The sequence below is a fragment of the Ovis aries genome, chromosome 12 (assembly GCF_016772045.2).
Source record: "Ovis aries strain OAR_USU_Benz2616 breed Rambouillet chromosome 12, ARS-UI_Ramb_v3.0, whole genome shotgun sequence".
Taxonomy (NCBI): Eukaryota; Metazoa; Chordata; class Mammalia; order Artiodactyla; family Bovidae; genus Ovis; species Ovis aries.
In genome coordinates, this window is record NC_056065.1 from 64,341,366 (window position 1) to 64,355,053 (window position 13,688).

At 43.9% G+C, this 13,688-nt stretch overlaps 1 protein-coding gene across 5 annotated transcripts in view; it reads left to right on the forward strand.

The window, feature by feature from the left end:
* The window catches only part of RGL1 (ral guanine nucleotide dissociation stimulator like 1), a 135,235-nt gene that overhangs the window by 72,097 nt on the left and 49,450 nt on the right, over positions 1 to 13,688 (forward strand). For all 5 annotated transcript variants that reach the window (XM_042229195.1, XM_012187710.3, XM_042229196.1 and 2 more), the window contains one exon: positions 12,088 to 12,272. In XM_042229195.1, the coding sequence (XP_042085129.1) occupies positions 12,088 to 12,272 (185 nt within the window). The remainder of the gene's footprint in view (positions 1 to 12,087; positions 12,273 to 13,688) is intronic.

Consider the following 13,688-nt stretch of genomic DNA (forward strand, 5'->3'; position numbering starts at 1 on the left):
TTGGGATTATTTCCTCATTTGGCTTGGCTTTATTATTCAGTGAACACCCTGAGCAAGGGCCCCAAACAGCTGTTAGAAATGTGGAAGTTAGGCTTGTTTCCTGGGGAAGGAGATGATTTGCAGGATGTGAGGAAAGAAGAAGGACTCAATCTGAGTGCCTGTTTCCTGTTCTCGGTGCCTCATAGCATCTGTCATCCCCAACGGAAACTCCATTCTAATGGTGAAAAGTGTGGAAGGCCTCAGCAAGGTTTTTCATTAGAGGCCTATTTATAGGATAAAAACTCCGGTCTCAGACTGTGAGGAATCAGAGAATAATGAGTTACTGAGGTCCCTGAAAAATAATTTTTGGGGAGCGGCTGTATCTCTTTCTAATAATAATGGCCAGAATTCATTGGCTGCTTCGTAGGAATAGTTCCTGTGTTAAGTACTCTGTATCCTTTCAGTATCCTCCCAGTAGCTCCATGTGTTGTTCCTGTTTTACAGATGAGGAGTCGGAGACACAGAGAGACTAAGGAACATGTCCAGGGTCATACAATAAATAAGTGAGACAGGGGTTTAACCCAGGCCTTAACCTCCATACTCTGTGGCCCCTACTTCTTTCCCTGTGATATGAAAGACTATTTCTCCTAAGTACTTAGCTTGGACCCTCTTGTTCATCTCCGCTCCCCACCACCCCTGCCCCTTCGGACATTTTAAATCAGTTTTAAACAGTTTTAGATTTTATATGAAATTGAGCTGATAATACAGAGTTCCCATATACCTTCCTCACAGTTCCCCTTGTTATTAACTTCTTACATGAGTATACACATTTATTATAAACATTGAACCAATACATTGTTAATGAAAGTTCATAGTCTAGTCACAGTTCCTTTTCTTTCTTTTTACCTAATGGCCCTATTCTATTCCAAGACCATCCAGGACACCACATTACCTGCAATTGGAATATCTCCCTGGGTTCCTATCAACTATGATCATTTTTGACTTTTCTTGTTTTTGCTGACCTTGACAGATTTGAGGAGTACTGGTCCAGGTATATTTTAGGATACCTCTTTATTGTGCTTCCTAGGTGGTGCCTGTGGTAAAGAATCTGCCTGCCAATGCAAGAGACACAAGAGATGCAGGTTCTGTCCCTGGGTTGTGAAGATCCCCTGGAGAAGGGAATGGCACCCCACTCCAGCATTAATGCCTGGGAAATCCCATAGATGGAGGAACCCAGTGGGTTACAGTCCATGGGGTGACAAAGAGTTGAACACAACGGAGCATGCACACACATAGCACCTCTTTATTAGAATTTTTCTTGTAATTAAGTCGACATTTTCCCTCATAGTTAGACTGAATTTATGAGGTTTTGAGAGAAATACCACAGAGATAAAATACCATTCTCATTACCTACTATCAGCGTGATTTATAATGGTTGATGTTGTTCTTGCTCATCTGGATGAAGTAGTTATTTTTCAGGTGAAAAGAGAAAGTGAAGTCGCTCAGTCGTGTCCAACTCTTTGCGACCCCATGGACTGTAGCCTGCCAGGCTCCTCCGTCCATGGGGATTCTCCAGGCAAGAATACTGGAGTGGGTTGCCATTTCCTTCTCCAGGGGATCTTCTGAACCCAGGTCTCCTGCATTGCAGGCAGATGCTTTAACTTCAAATGTCTTTTTCTTCCCTCTTCTTTCCATTATGTGTTGGTTGGAAAGAAGTTATTATGCACAATCCTTTTGTTTTGCTCCCCTCTTTTCAGTTCAGTTCAGTCGCTCGGTTGTGTCCGACTCTGTGACCCCATGAATTGCAGCACACCAGGCCTCCCTGTCCATTACCAACTCCCGGAGTTCACTCAGATTCACATCCATCGAATCAGTGATGCCATCCAGCCATCTCATCCTCTGTCGTCCCCTTCTCCTCCTGCCCCCAATCCCTCCCAGCATCAGAGTCTTTTCCAATGAGTCAACTCTTCACATGAGGTGGCCAGAGTACTGGAGTTTCAGCTTTAGCATCAGTCCTTCCAAAGAAATCCCAGGGCTGATCTCCTTTAGAATGGACTGGTTGGATCTCCTTGCAGTCCAAGGGACTCTCAAGAGTCTTCTGCAACACCACAGTTCAAAAGCATCAATTTTTTGGCGCTCAGCTTTCTTCACAGTCCAACTCTCACATCCATACATGACCACAGGAAAAACCATAGCCTTGACTAGACGGACCTTAGTCAGCAAAGTAATGTCTCTGCTTTTGAATATGCTATCTAGGTTGCTCATAACTTTTCTTCCAAGGAGTAAGTGTCTTTTAATTTCATGGCTGCAGCCTCCATCTGCAGTGATTTTGGAGCCCCCCAAAATAAAGTCTGACACTGTTTCCACTGTTTCCCCATCTATTTCCCATGAAGTGATGGCACCAGATGCCATGATCTTCGTTTTCTGAATGTTGAGCTTTAAGCCAACTTTTTCACTCTCCTCTTTCACTTACATCAAGAGGCTTTTTAGTTCCTGTTCACTTTCTGCCATAAGGGTGGTGTCATCTGCATATCTGAGGTTATTGATATTTCTCCCGGCAATCTTGATTCCAGCTTGTGTTTCTTCCAGTCCAGTGTTTCTCATGATGTACTCTGCATATAAGTTAAATAAGCAGGGTGACAATATACAGCTTTGACATATTCCTTTTCCTGTTTAGGGTGAGGTATTTACCCACCTTATTTGGAAAACTTCTGCATGGGAGATTTGTCTCCTCCATTTATTAATTTGAACTTCTCTGGTAGCTCAGCTGGTAAAGAATCCGCCTGCAATGCAAGAAACCCTAGTTTGATTCCTGGGTTGGGAAGATCTGCTGGAGAAGGGATAAGCCACCTACTCCAGTATTCTTGGGCTTTCCTGGTGGCTCAGCTGGTAAAGAATCTGCCTGCAATGTGAGAGACCTGAGTTCGATCTCTGGGTTGGGAAGATCCCCTGGAGGAGGGCATGGCAACCCACTCCAGTATTCTTGCCTGGAGAATTCCACTTCTCCATAGTCTATGGGGTTGCAAAGAGTTGGGCACAATTGAGTGACTTTTACTTTATTAATTTATTCACTCTTTTGTTTACATTGGTATAGACTCAGACACAATTGAGCCACTTTTATTTATTTATTCAGTCTTTTGTGTACACCAGTATAGACTTGTGGATATTCATTTATACTGTGGGATACAACACAGTGCTACTTTGTGTATTTTGTTGCTCAGATTGTTTCAACTTTGATCATTGGGAGCTCTTCTGTTTGACTTCTGTGTTGCTTTCACACGCCCCTAGTATTGTGTTTGTCTGAGCCCATCTTGTAAGATGTTCTAGACTCAGCTTATATATTTCCCATCCCAGTCTTAGAATCAGCCGTTTCTTCAAGGAGACCTGTTTTGTTTTTTATTGGAGCATGACACCAGAAACCAACTCTGGGTCTGAGGTGTGCTCATTGCTCCTGGAGTGCAGCCCTCTCAGCTGACATGGCTAGGAAACATAGGTGTATATTAATTATGTGACTATATATGTCTGTACGTATCTTTATGTATAACCATCAATATATGATGTTAAACATGAATCCTTCCTGATGTCTTCAGCTCTAATCCTTACCACATGGACCATTCTAGCCTCCTCCCCTGGCTTATTTGTAAGTTTCCTCTCCAGCAGTGAAAAAGCTGGCTTCTACCCTCTTTCCGTTTACTTATTCAGTTCCACTGTATGTGTACAGCACTGTCAGAATCGTTAACTCACACCCCTGAAGAAAACAACTTCTCAGCTAGAACCCAGTGATACTCTGCAGCTCCTTTAGCCTTTAGTCCTTGATCTTACAGATGGCAATTCTTTTTTAAAATAATGAAAATAGCTCATGTTTTTGAGCATTCACTCTTCCCTAGGGACTGTTCTGAGTCCTTCATATATGTTATCTCTTGTAGGTCTCGCACCAACTCTGTGAGGAGGGATCTATTATTACATCTACTTTACAGATGAGGAAGCTGAGGCATAAAAAGGTTAGGTTAGTCTAACCAGCCAGTGGGTCAGTCTGACTTCTGGAGAGTGTGTTTAGCAACACTGGCAAACATGCACACTGCTCACGAAATATAGGCATTTAGGAGACGTCTTCGTTTTGTCTAACGGAGTGCAGTCAGTGACGTGCTGAGGAGGGTTTGGTGCTATAGGGGTAAGTCTCTGCACAGCAGTTCTCTGCAGTTTCTGCAGATTTGCCTTCAGATGCCAGGGCCTGTACGTGTAGACAGGTGTGTAAACACTTGATTTTGAGTTATTGATTTTGAGCTCATCTCCTCCTACTCTTGGCCCTTTCCCACCCATGTTTACTCTGTGTGTCCTTCCTGTCACAGGCTTTTTCTTCCTCCTCCTTTCCCTGGAGCTTTTTCTCTGCTTTGACTGCCCCATGGCCCCTCACTGGCTTTTCCGCCCTGTGCTGACTTCAGGTGCTTAGTTAGCCCTGACTCTATCTTTGTTTGCATTTGTTTCCCTGGTCTCTCTTAAGTTATCTTTTACCTTTCCTCCCAGGGTTCTAATCCCTACTCAGTACCAAAATGTACAATGAAAAATGTACAAGAAAGCTTTGCAAGATTACCTTGGTGAGTCCAGATAATTTTTCCATCCTTTACGTGCTTTTTCAGGCGAAAATTGGGGGGAAAAAACAAAAAACAAAACCTCTCTGCACCTTCCTTTGTTCTTTGTCATCAGGAAAACCATCTAGCTAGGGGTCTCAGAGGCAGACTGTAACTGGCAGCCTTCCCGGAAACAGAAGAAAACTGTTTTGTGACCGGGAAAGCCAGGTGGGAGGGTCTAGTTCAGGGTCAGTGTCAAGGTTACTTGGCTTTCATTCCATGGAGGGCAGAGTGCATTGGCTCCCACCCGAAGGGGCTGGCAATGTCCCATGCTCCACTGCTTCAGAGGCTACCCTCGGCATGGATCTTTTTACCTTTTTGTTACCTATGTTAGGGAAAGATCAAATTCTTGGAGAATATCCTAAAATAGAAAAATGTTTTGCTGCTTTTAAAAAACGTTTCCATGTCTTATTTTCTGCTGATGATTAAGGAACAATAAATTATTATCTCACATAGATTTCTGGGGAGAGAAAGCAGCTCTAAATGGACAGAGTTATTCTTTTTGTCATAATAATCCTATTTCTTGGCTTGGAAGTTTCACATCATGGGAGCAATGACTTCATGCCTAGAAGTTTTTTTTCATTAAACCTTTTGCCAATTCTAGAGTATTTTATTACCTATGGGATTTTAAAATGATTTAATGCATTTACCTTAAGATCCCCATGTGCATTAAAAACCTCTGGTTTGAGCATAATAGCAGCCTAATGCTCACCTCAGTCAGCCCTCTTATTCTGCATTGCATACCTGAAGGTCCCTGAGAGTGATTCGAAGTTTGTACTGTTTCCTTATACCTCTCACCTAAGACATTTGTCTAGTGTCTTCCAGTCAAATATTATTAAGTGTCATTTCTATTTGGCTAAGATATTGAATGAGTCTAGCAAATCTCATCATGCTCCATTTCTCCACTCTTTCCTTGTTCTTTAAACAGACCTTCCTTGCGACTCTTAGAATTGTTTTGCATTCTCTCACCTCAGGACCTTTGCCTGTGCTGTTACCCCAGAGCCTTCACCCTGCTAATCCTCCCTATCCTTAAGGTCTTGTAACATCATTTACTCAGGAAGACGCTCCCGGGAGCCCTGACCAGGTTCATCTTCTCTGAAGGTAAATGCCCTCGACTCCCCTATTGTGACATTCATTACATAAGTAGTTTTTGTGAATATGGAAAATAAAGGATACTTGACAGATATTAGTTGGATTAATGAATTCATTTTCCCGAGGGAAATTTTTACTTTTATTCGAAGTAAAATCTTAGAAGCCGCCTCCAGGCCTGGGCATGACTTCCTCCCCTGCAGACCATTGTAGGTTGGAAAAAGTTCACATACTACAAGGATTTGCTTCTTGCCAAGAATGCCTGAGGTGGAGAAAGCGACCCTGGTTGTCTGCTCTGCCATCAGATCTGGATCCCTCCCACCCCAACCCCGTCCTTCTTAAGCAGACACACACTTTCCCTCGGGCCTGAGGATCTCTGCTCTGTACCCTACCAAGACTGCTTTGGAAAGGAAGTCTTGTGCTGGGCTTTGTCTTTACTGAGTTTAGGTCATGTCAGAGTCTTTCCATCTGGCTTCCGAAGTTGCTTCTTCAGTCTGCACAGATCATTTAAGAAGCATGTCTTGTAGATCAGTGGTCCCTAACATTTTTGGCACCAGGGACCAGTTTTGTGGAAAACAATTTCTCCCTGAACAGGGGAGGAGGGGAATGGTTTTGGTATAATTCAAGCATGTTACATTTATTATGCCCTCTACTTCAGTTGGTAAAGAATCCGCCTGCAGTGCAGGAGACACCAGTTCGATTCCTGGGTCGGGAAGATCCCCTGGAGAAGGAATAGGCTACCCACTCCAGTATTCTGGCCCGGAGAATCCCACGGACTGTACAGTCTGTGGGGTTGCAAAGAGTCGGACACGACTGAGCGACTTTCACTTCACTTCACTACTTCTATTATTGTTACATCAGCTTCCCCTCAGATCATCAGGCATTAGATCCCAGAGGTCGGGGACCCCTGTTTTAGATTGTGTTATGCGTTATGTTCCTGAATTGATCTGTCCTGAGGAGGATGCCTCAGGGGCGTGTGTGTGTGTGTGTGTGTGTGTGTGTGTGTGTGTGTGTGTAGATGCCGCAGGGCTGTGTGTGTACATGTGTGTGGTAGTTGCTTACAGTGATTCTTTCAGCAAACCTGGAGCAACAAGTGTTGTAGAAGTATGGTTTGTATCCCGTGTCACACTTTCTGTTTTATGTGGCAACTTTTTTGAGTTCTTTCCATGAGCGCTGATTGATTTTCATTGAGCCACACCTTTCTTAACTCCTCCCTTTTGTGACTTATGGCTAGTAGTCTTACGACTGCTAACAGTCATGTTTCTCTCCATATATCTCAATATCCGTATTGGCATTATGTCACTTGAAACTCAACCGATCAGTGTCAGGTCGATGATGGCAGGTGTCGTTGTCTCTCCTCCAGGTAAGGGTCAGTGGAGCTAAGTGACTGGTCCAGCTCCTGTTGTTCATGGGTGGCACAGTGAGGACGGGAACCAGGTTTTTCTTCTTGAATCTCATATCCTGTGTACAGAGCCAAGTAGCTTCTCTAGTTTAATTGTTACAACTTTCCTGTAAATTTTTGATTTTTAACCAGGTCTTCTCTTTATTATTAAGGTTCTCTACATCTTTCCAACTAACCAGAATGTACATTAGATCTTAGGAGTGGAGCCAGGAAAAGTAAGGGGGAAAAGCCATTGGCCAGTAACCCTGTGGTCTCTGTCATGATATTGTGACGTTGCATTCCTTTTTGAAATTTTCAGAGTTTCACATTTTATCTGCTTCTAAGTCTATCAAGAACAGAAAGTTTCTTCCCAGGACTGGTGAACATAAGGGTACTGTGAACTTCGGGCTCATGTGCAGGCCTGTGCAGAAAGCCTGCCTCCCCGGGATGCTGATAAACGCTCTGCTGATAGGGGGGCGGGGGTCTGCCTTGTGTTGTACTGTGCTGTCTGTGTCTTTCTTTTCTTCCTCTGCCTTCATTTCTCATCTGTGTGAAAATGCTTTTTCTAGCTGATTCAGTATCTGGGTTGGTAGTTAACTTTCAAAGCCTTCTTGGGCTAAACTATGGGAAGGGTACTGTCACAAAAGGTAAAATGAGTAGATTACCAGAGTTAATAGAAAATACCAGTCTCAGAAGGATGAAACGTACATCTAAAGGCAAGTCCAGTATGGATTAGGGTCCCTCTTGGAAACACACCCAGACTTTCCGGGGCTACAACTTGCCATGGGAGTAAGTTCTAGATAACATGCCCTATAGGAATACACAAGTACACAGGCATGTAAACAAGGATTTGCATTTTTTTTAGTTGTAATTATGAGAACCTAACAATAACTTTGATGTGTGGATCACAACACTGGGAAATTCTTCAAGAGATAGGAATACCAGACCACCTTACCTGCCTCCTGAGAAATCTATATGCAGGTCAGGAAGCAACTGTTAGAACTGAACATGGATCAATGGACTGCTTCCAAATTGGGAAAGGAGTACGTCAAGGCTGTATATTATCACCCTGCTTATTTAACTTATATGCAGAGTGGTGGTGGTGGTTGGTAGTTTAGTCGCTAAGTCATGTCCGACTCTTGCGACCCCTTGGACGGTAGCCTGCCAGGCTCCTCTGTCCATGGGATTTTCCAGGCAAGAATACTGGAGTGGATTGCCATTTCCTTCTCCAAGGGATCTTCCCGACCCAGGAATCCAACCCAGGTCTCCTGCATTGCAGGCAAATTCTTTACCAACTGAGCTATGAGGGAAGCCCTGATGTGAAATGCTGGGCTGGATGAAGCCCAAGCTGGAATCAAGATTGCCAGGAAAAATATCAGTAATTTCAGATATGCAGATAACACCACCTTTATGGCAGAAAGCAAAGAGGAACTGAAGAGCCTCTTGATGAAAGTGAAAGAGGAAAGTGAAAAAGTTGGCTTACAGCTCAACATTCAGAGAACTAAGATCATGGCATCTGGTCCCATCACTTCATGGGAAATAGAGAAACAAAGGAAATAATGACAGACATTATTTTTGGGGGCTCCAAAATAACAGCAGATGGTGACTGCAGCCATGAAATTAAAAGATGCTTGCTCCTTGGAAGAAAAACTATGACCAACCTAGACATCATATTAAAAAGCAGAGACATTACTTTGCCGACAAAAGTCCGTCTAGGTAAAGCTATGGTTTTTCCTGTGGTCATGTATGGATGTGAGAGTTGGACCATAAAGAAAGCTGAAAGCCAAAGAATTGATGCTTTTGAACTGTGGTGTTGGGGAAGACTCTTGGGAGTCCCTTGGACTGCGAGGAGATCCAACCAGTCCACCCTAAAGGAAATCATTCCTGAATGTTCATTGGAAGGACTGATGCTGAAGCTGAAATTCCAATACTTTGGCCACCTGATGCGAAGAACTGACTCATTGGAAAAGACCTGATGCTGGGAAAGATTGAAGGTGGAAGGAGAAGGGGCAACAGAGGGTGAGATGGTTGGATGGCATCACTGACTCAGTGGACATTAGTTGGTGATGGACAGGGAGGCCTGGTGTGCTGCAGTCCATAGGGTCGCAAAGAGTCAGACACCACTAAGCGACTGAACTGAACATTAACTACCTGTGCACTAGTAGAATACCTATATTAATTATGGTGTGTGCATGCAGTGTGACCCTGAGAACCAGTGAGAGCTGGAGGCAGTGGATAGAGAGGCGTGTGTATGTGTATATCTATACACACATACTATTCGTGGGGAAAAATCCATGGTTCATACATATTTCATCTATTTAAATATATGTATACGTATCCATAGAAAAGCCTAGAAGGATATACTCCACACTATTAACATAAAGTCATAAGAATAGGATAGAATTAGAATGAAGGGGAGTAGATATTGTTGTTTTAGTTTATACACACTAATAATATTTTTTCAATAAGTAGTCAGTCTTGTAACTTTAACAATTATGATGGGTAAAGGAGTTAATGAAATATTGATATCTTTAATGTCTGTCTTTTACTGAAATTTTGCATTTCTGCCTGGGTTTTCTGTTAGGTTATGAACCTCTGAGGGGTCATGAGGGTCACTGAGTTGCTGGTCTCACTCTTGGTTGGATGCTGTTCTTGATTTTTAATTGTGTGAATGTGGATTATCATTCTTCCATGTCTCTTTTTCGTCAGTGTCACTGAAAGAGTATTTTCTCACTGACATATTAAAGAATAGTGAGTTGTAGTACTAATTCAGTTAAATCGCTCTTCTTTTGGGAGGTGCAGAACTGTTCTGTGAGAATCAATATAAAAGGACACAAGCATCAGGTTTTCCTAGATTCCGGCTGTCACCCCACCTATGTGCTTACCCCAGCTCTGGGCTCATTGCTTATCAGCAAAGAAGGGACATTATTCATAGAAAAAGTCATCTTCCTTATAAAAATGAAATATTAGAATGCTGCGTCATCATTTTCTTCTTCAGTTCATGATATTTGGTTTTGGTGAAGAAAGGAGAAATAATGTGTTGTGTGTGGGCTTAAAAAATTGAAGTCTGTCACTTTTTGGGGGGAGTGGTTAGGGCTTCAGCATATGAATTCAGAGGGACTCAGCATTCATACATAACAATGTATTGATAACAAGTAAACCAAATATAGAAGGTTCACTGGCTAGTAGCTCATTAATTTCATTTTACTTGTGCTTTCAATTAGCCCCAGATGCCAGATTAATTTCTTCTAGCATTTTGCAAGGGAATGAAACTTTTATTTTTCTTTTTAATTCGATCTGGACTACAGATTTAGAAAATATTGAATTATTTCTAATTTTTGAAATGCCAACTTTAATGGTTCTCTGCCATTTATTTCTTCTGTTACTGTGTGATTATACTCTTCATGTCTCTTTTAGTAAAACAGTGGTCTCCACAGCAGTGAAAAGAGTTAATTTATTTTTCTTCTGGGTTTGTACTTCAGTTCCAAAAGTTACACATTAAATTGTCTTTAGCTGCATTTATGCCTTGATCGTCGTCCAGGTCTCTACTACTAAATTGAGACTTGTGAAATTTAGGCACACCTGTGAAAGCCCAGGCTGCAGTTTCATATATATGGACCATAATGGCTTTTAGTTTCTTTACAGTTTGTTGACTAAGCAAGCAATTTGAAGTATAATTAGATGATAATTTTAAATTTGGGAAAAAACCCTACCCCTACCTCAAGAAAAACCCTACCCCTCAACCAGGGTTCAATCCCTAGGTTGGGAAGATCTTCTGGAGAAGGGAATGGCAATCCACTCCAGTATTCTTGCCTGGAGAATTCCATGGACAGAGAAGCCTGGCGGGCAACAGTCCATGGGATCGCAAAGAGTTGGACACGACTGAAGCGACTTAGCAGACACAAGTAATTTTATAGTCACCAGGTCATTTTATCTTCACCTACCTTGAGAATGTTTTTGTTCTTGTTTTAATCACTCAGTTGTGTCTGACTCTTTGCAACCCCACGGACTATAGCCCGCCAGGCTCCTCTGTCCACAGGATTTCCCAGGCAAGAATACTGGAGTGGTTGCCATTTCCTCCTCCAGGGAATCTTCCTGACCCAGGAATCAAACCCATGTCTCCTGCATCGGCAGGTGGATTCTTTACCACTGGCCACCTGGGAAACCGCTTTAAAGAAAATAATCTCGTGTAATTAGTAATATGTCTGGAGGGAACAGAGCCCCCCAAATGACTCTCTTTTTGTGCCGTGGTCCTTGTTTCACCTGGGTGGACCCTGCTGAGCCACCAGAGGAAGTCAGCTTCCTGATGAATGGCCTTGCTCTTCAAGTATTTCTCCTCTACCTTGCCCTTTACCTCACTCTGCTACTCAGACTGTTCCTCCCGCTTGAAACACGTTGTCTCCGGTCATTTGAAAAGCGAAAAGATAATGTTGTGAGGGCATTTTTGGTGCTTTGCCGAAGCCGTGGTGATCTTTGTAAAATTAAATTTACACATTTATCTTCCCTAAACCTGAGGCCTTCCTTTCATCAGATTTCTGGCCTACTGTCAGTCAGTTATTTCCTAAAATGTTAGCACAGTAGATCTTGTGGTCTCTGACTTGAGTGAATCCAGAATTGGAAACACATAATCTTGTTGTATACAGGATTACTTTGAAATTGCTTCAGGACTCACTCAATGTTCTCCTGTGTGTCTTTTTTTTTTTTTTTTTGCCCCATATTTGTTTTTCCAAATTTATGGTCCTGTTTTTTTTTTTTTTTTTTTTTTTTAATTTTTTAAACTTGCCAATCTTTTCCCCGGCTCCCCAACCATCACTTAAAATAATGAAAGGTAGTCAGGCTATTTTCAAATGCTTTAACTTCACTGACACTGGTGGAAGCTTTTAGGTGAACTGTCCTTTGATCAGTGGCCCACATTCTCCTGGGGCCTGGCCGGGGCGGGCTCTGGCGGCCAGGGCTGGCGTTGAGTCTCCGCAGCCAGTGGGGTGCAGTGACTCTGCTTCTCTTTCTCAGTGCTATCGCATCCATCCTGAGGGCCTGGCTTGACCAATGTGCAGAGGACTTCCGAGAGCCGCCTGGCTTCCCCTGCTTACAGAAACTGCTGGATTATCTCAAGCAGATGATGCCAGGCTCTGACCCAGAGAGAAGAGCTCAGAATCTTCTTGAGCAATTTCACAAGCAAGAAGTGGAAGCTGACAGTGAGTACTCATTTGATTCCAGGGCGGAAGCTAGATCCTGATCCTGCACACCTCCCACAGCGAGCAAATGCTCTCCCTTTTCTTGTTGGGTCGGAGGCCTTGGTTTCCCTCAGGACAAGCTGACCGGGGATTGGTGGCCCGTGTAAAATTCTTAAGGCTACTGAAGTCCCAGTTATGGACTGTATAGAGCTGGAGAGCGGAATCCCCCTGGAGAAGGGAATGGCAACCCACTCCAGTATTCTTGCCTGGAGAATCCCATGAATGGAGGAGCCTGGTGGGGCTGCAAGTTCATGGAGTCACAGAGTGTCAGACACAACTGAGTGGCTAACACTATAGAGCTTTAGAGCAGAGAAGGGGATATTCAAGACCACCTAGTCTGACTCCCTCCTTTTATGGCTGAGGAAACAGTGACTCCGGGAGGCGGAGTGATTTCCCAGCGTTCCTCTTAGTGCCGCACAGAGAACGATCTCCTTGATGCTCTTTCGCCTTTCGTTGCCGTTGCGCAGCGTGCTGAACTTGAATTTGTTCTTCATTATCTGCCTGATCGGTTCCTCCTCCTGTCAAATGAAAACCCGCCACAGACAACCACCCCCATTCAGCAGGCAGGGGATTAAATCCAGTCCTGCCCCTGCCCTCACAAAAGCTTGCGAAGCTCAGAAAAGAGGTTTCCCCTTCAGCTGGAAATATCCCTGCTCTCTGTCCCCTGCCTGAGGTAGATCTCGCATCTCCTATAGACTCTCCCGAAGGAAGTCTCTGTGGCTGGTTTTTTTTTTTTTTTTTTTTTCCCTATCTGAAGAACTGACTGCCTATTTTCAAGGACAGAGCAAAGGCCACCACTGCAGGTTGTGGGCTGCTTGGAACCATCAGGCTTTGAAGGAAGTCAGAAAGAGGCTAGGACAGGCTTCCAAGCGGTGACGTTTTGTCCCCTCACTGGCTGCCTGGCTATGGTTGCCATGGCGGCTGACCCACTTGGAGCTTCTGACAGGCATTTCCCTGAAGTGACGCCTGATTTCCTCAGTGAGGGAAAGGAAATGGTTCCTCAACACCGATAAGGGAAGCTGCCTCAGTGCCAAGGAAAACACCCTTAAAATTCCAAACAGGACCTGTTGACTTTTTTTTATGGACAGGGGACCAGGGAGGGAAAAAATGCCGTTGCATCATTGGAAGCTGACTGCCAAGTCCTCTGTATCTCAGATGACTTCATCTGCTGGGAATGTTTGAATACCAGAGGCACCCCTCCAGCTGTAGGGGCTCTGCTCCCCTCAGGACCTCCCCTCCTGCCTTCCTGCAGGGGTGGATACTCCGTTAGCGCCCAGCTCTCCCCATGGGGGCTGCCCCTGGCTCCCGGCCTAATTGGGGAACCGGTGGGACCAGTGGTTCGTTGTTTGTAACAGGCACTGGAAGGCCAGCTCCTTT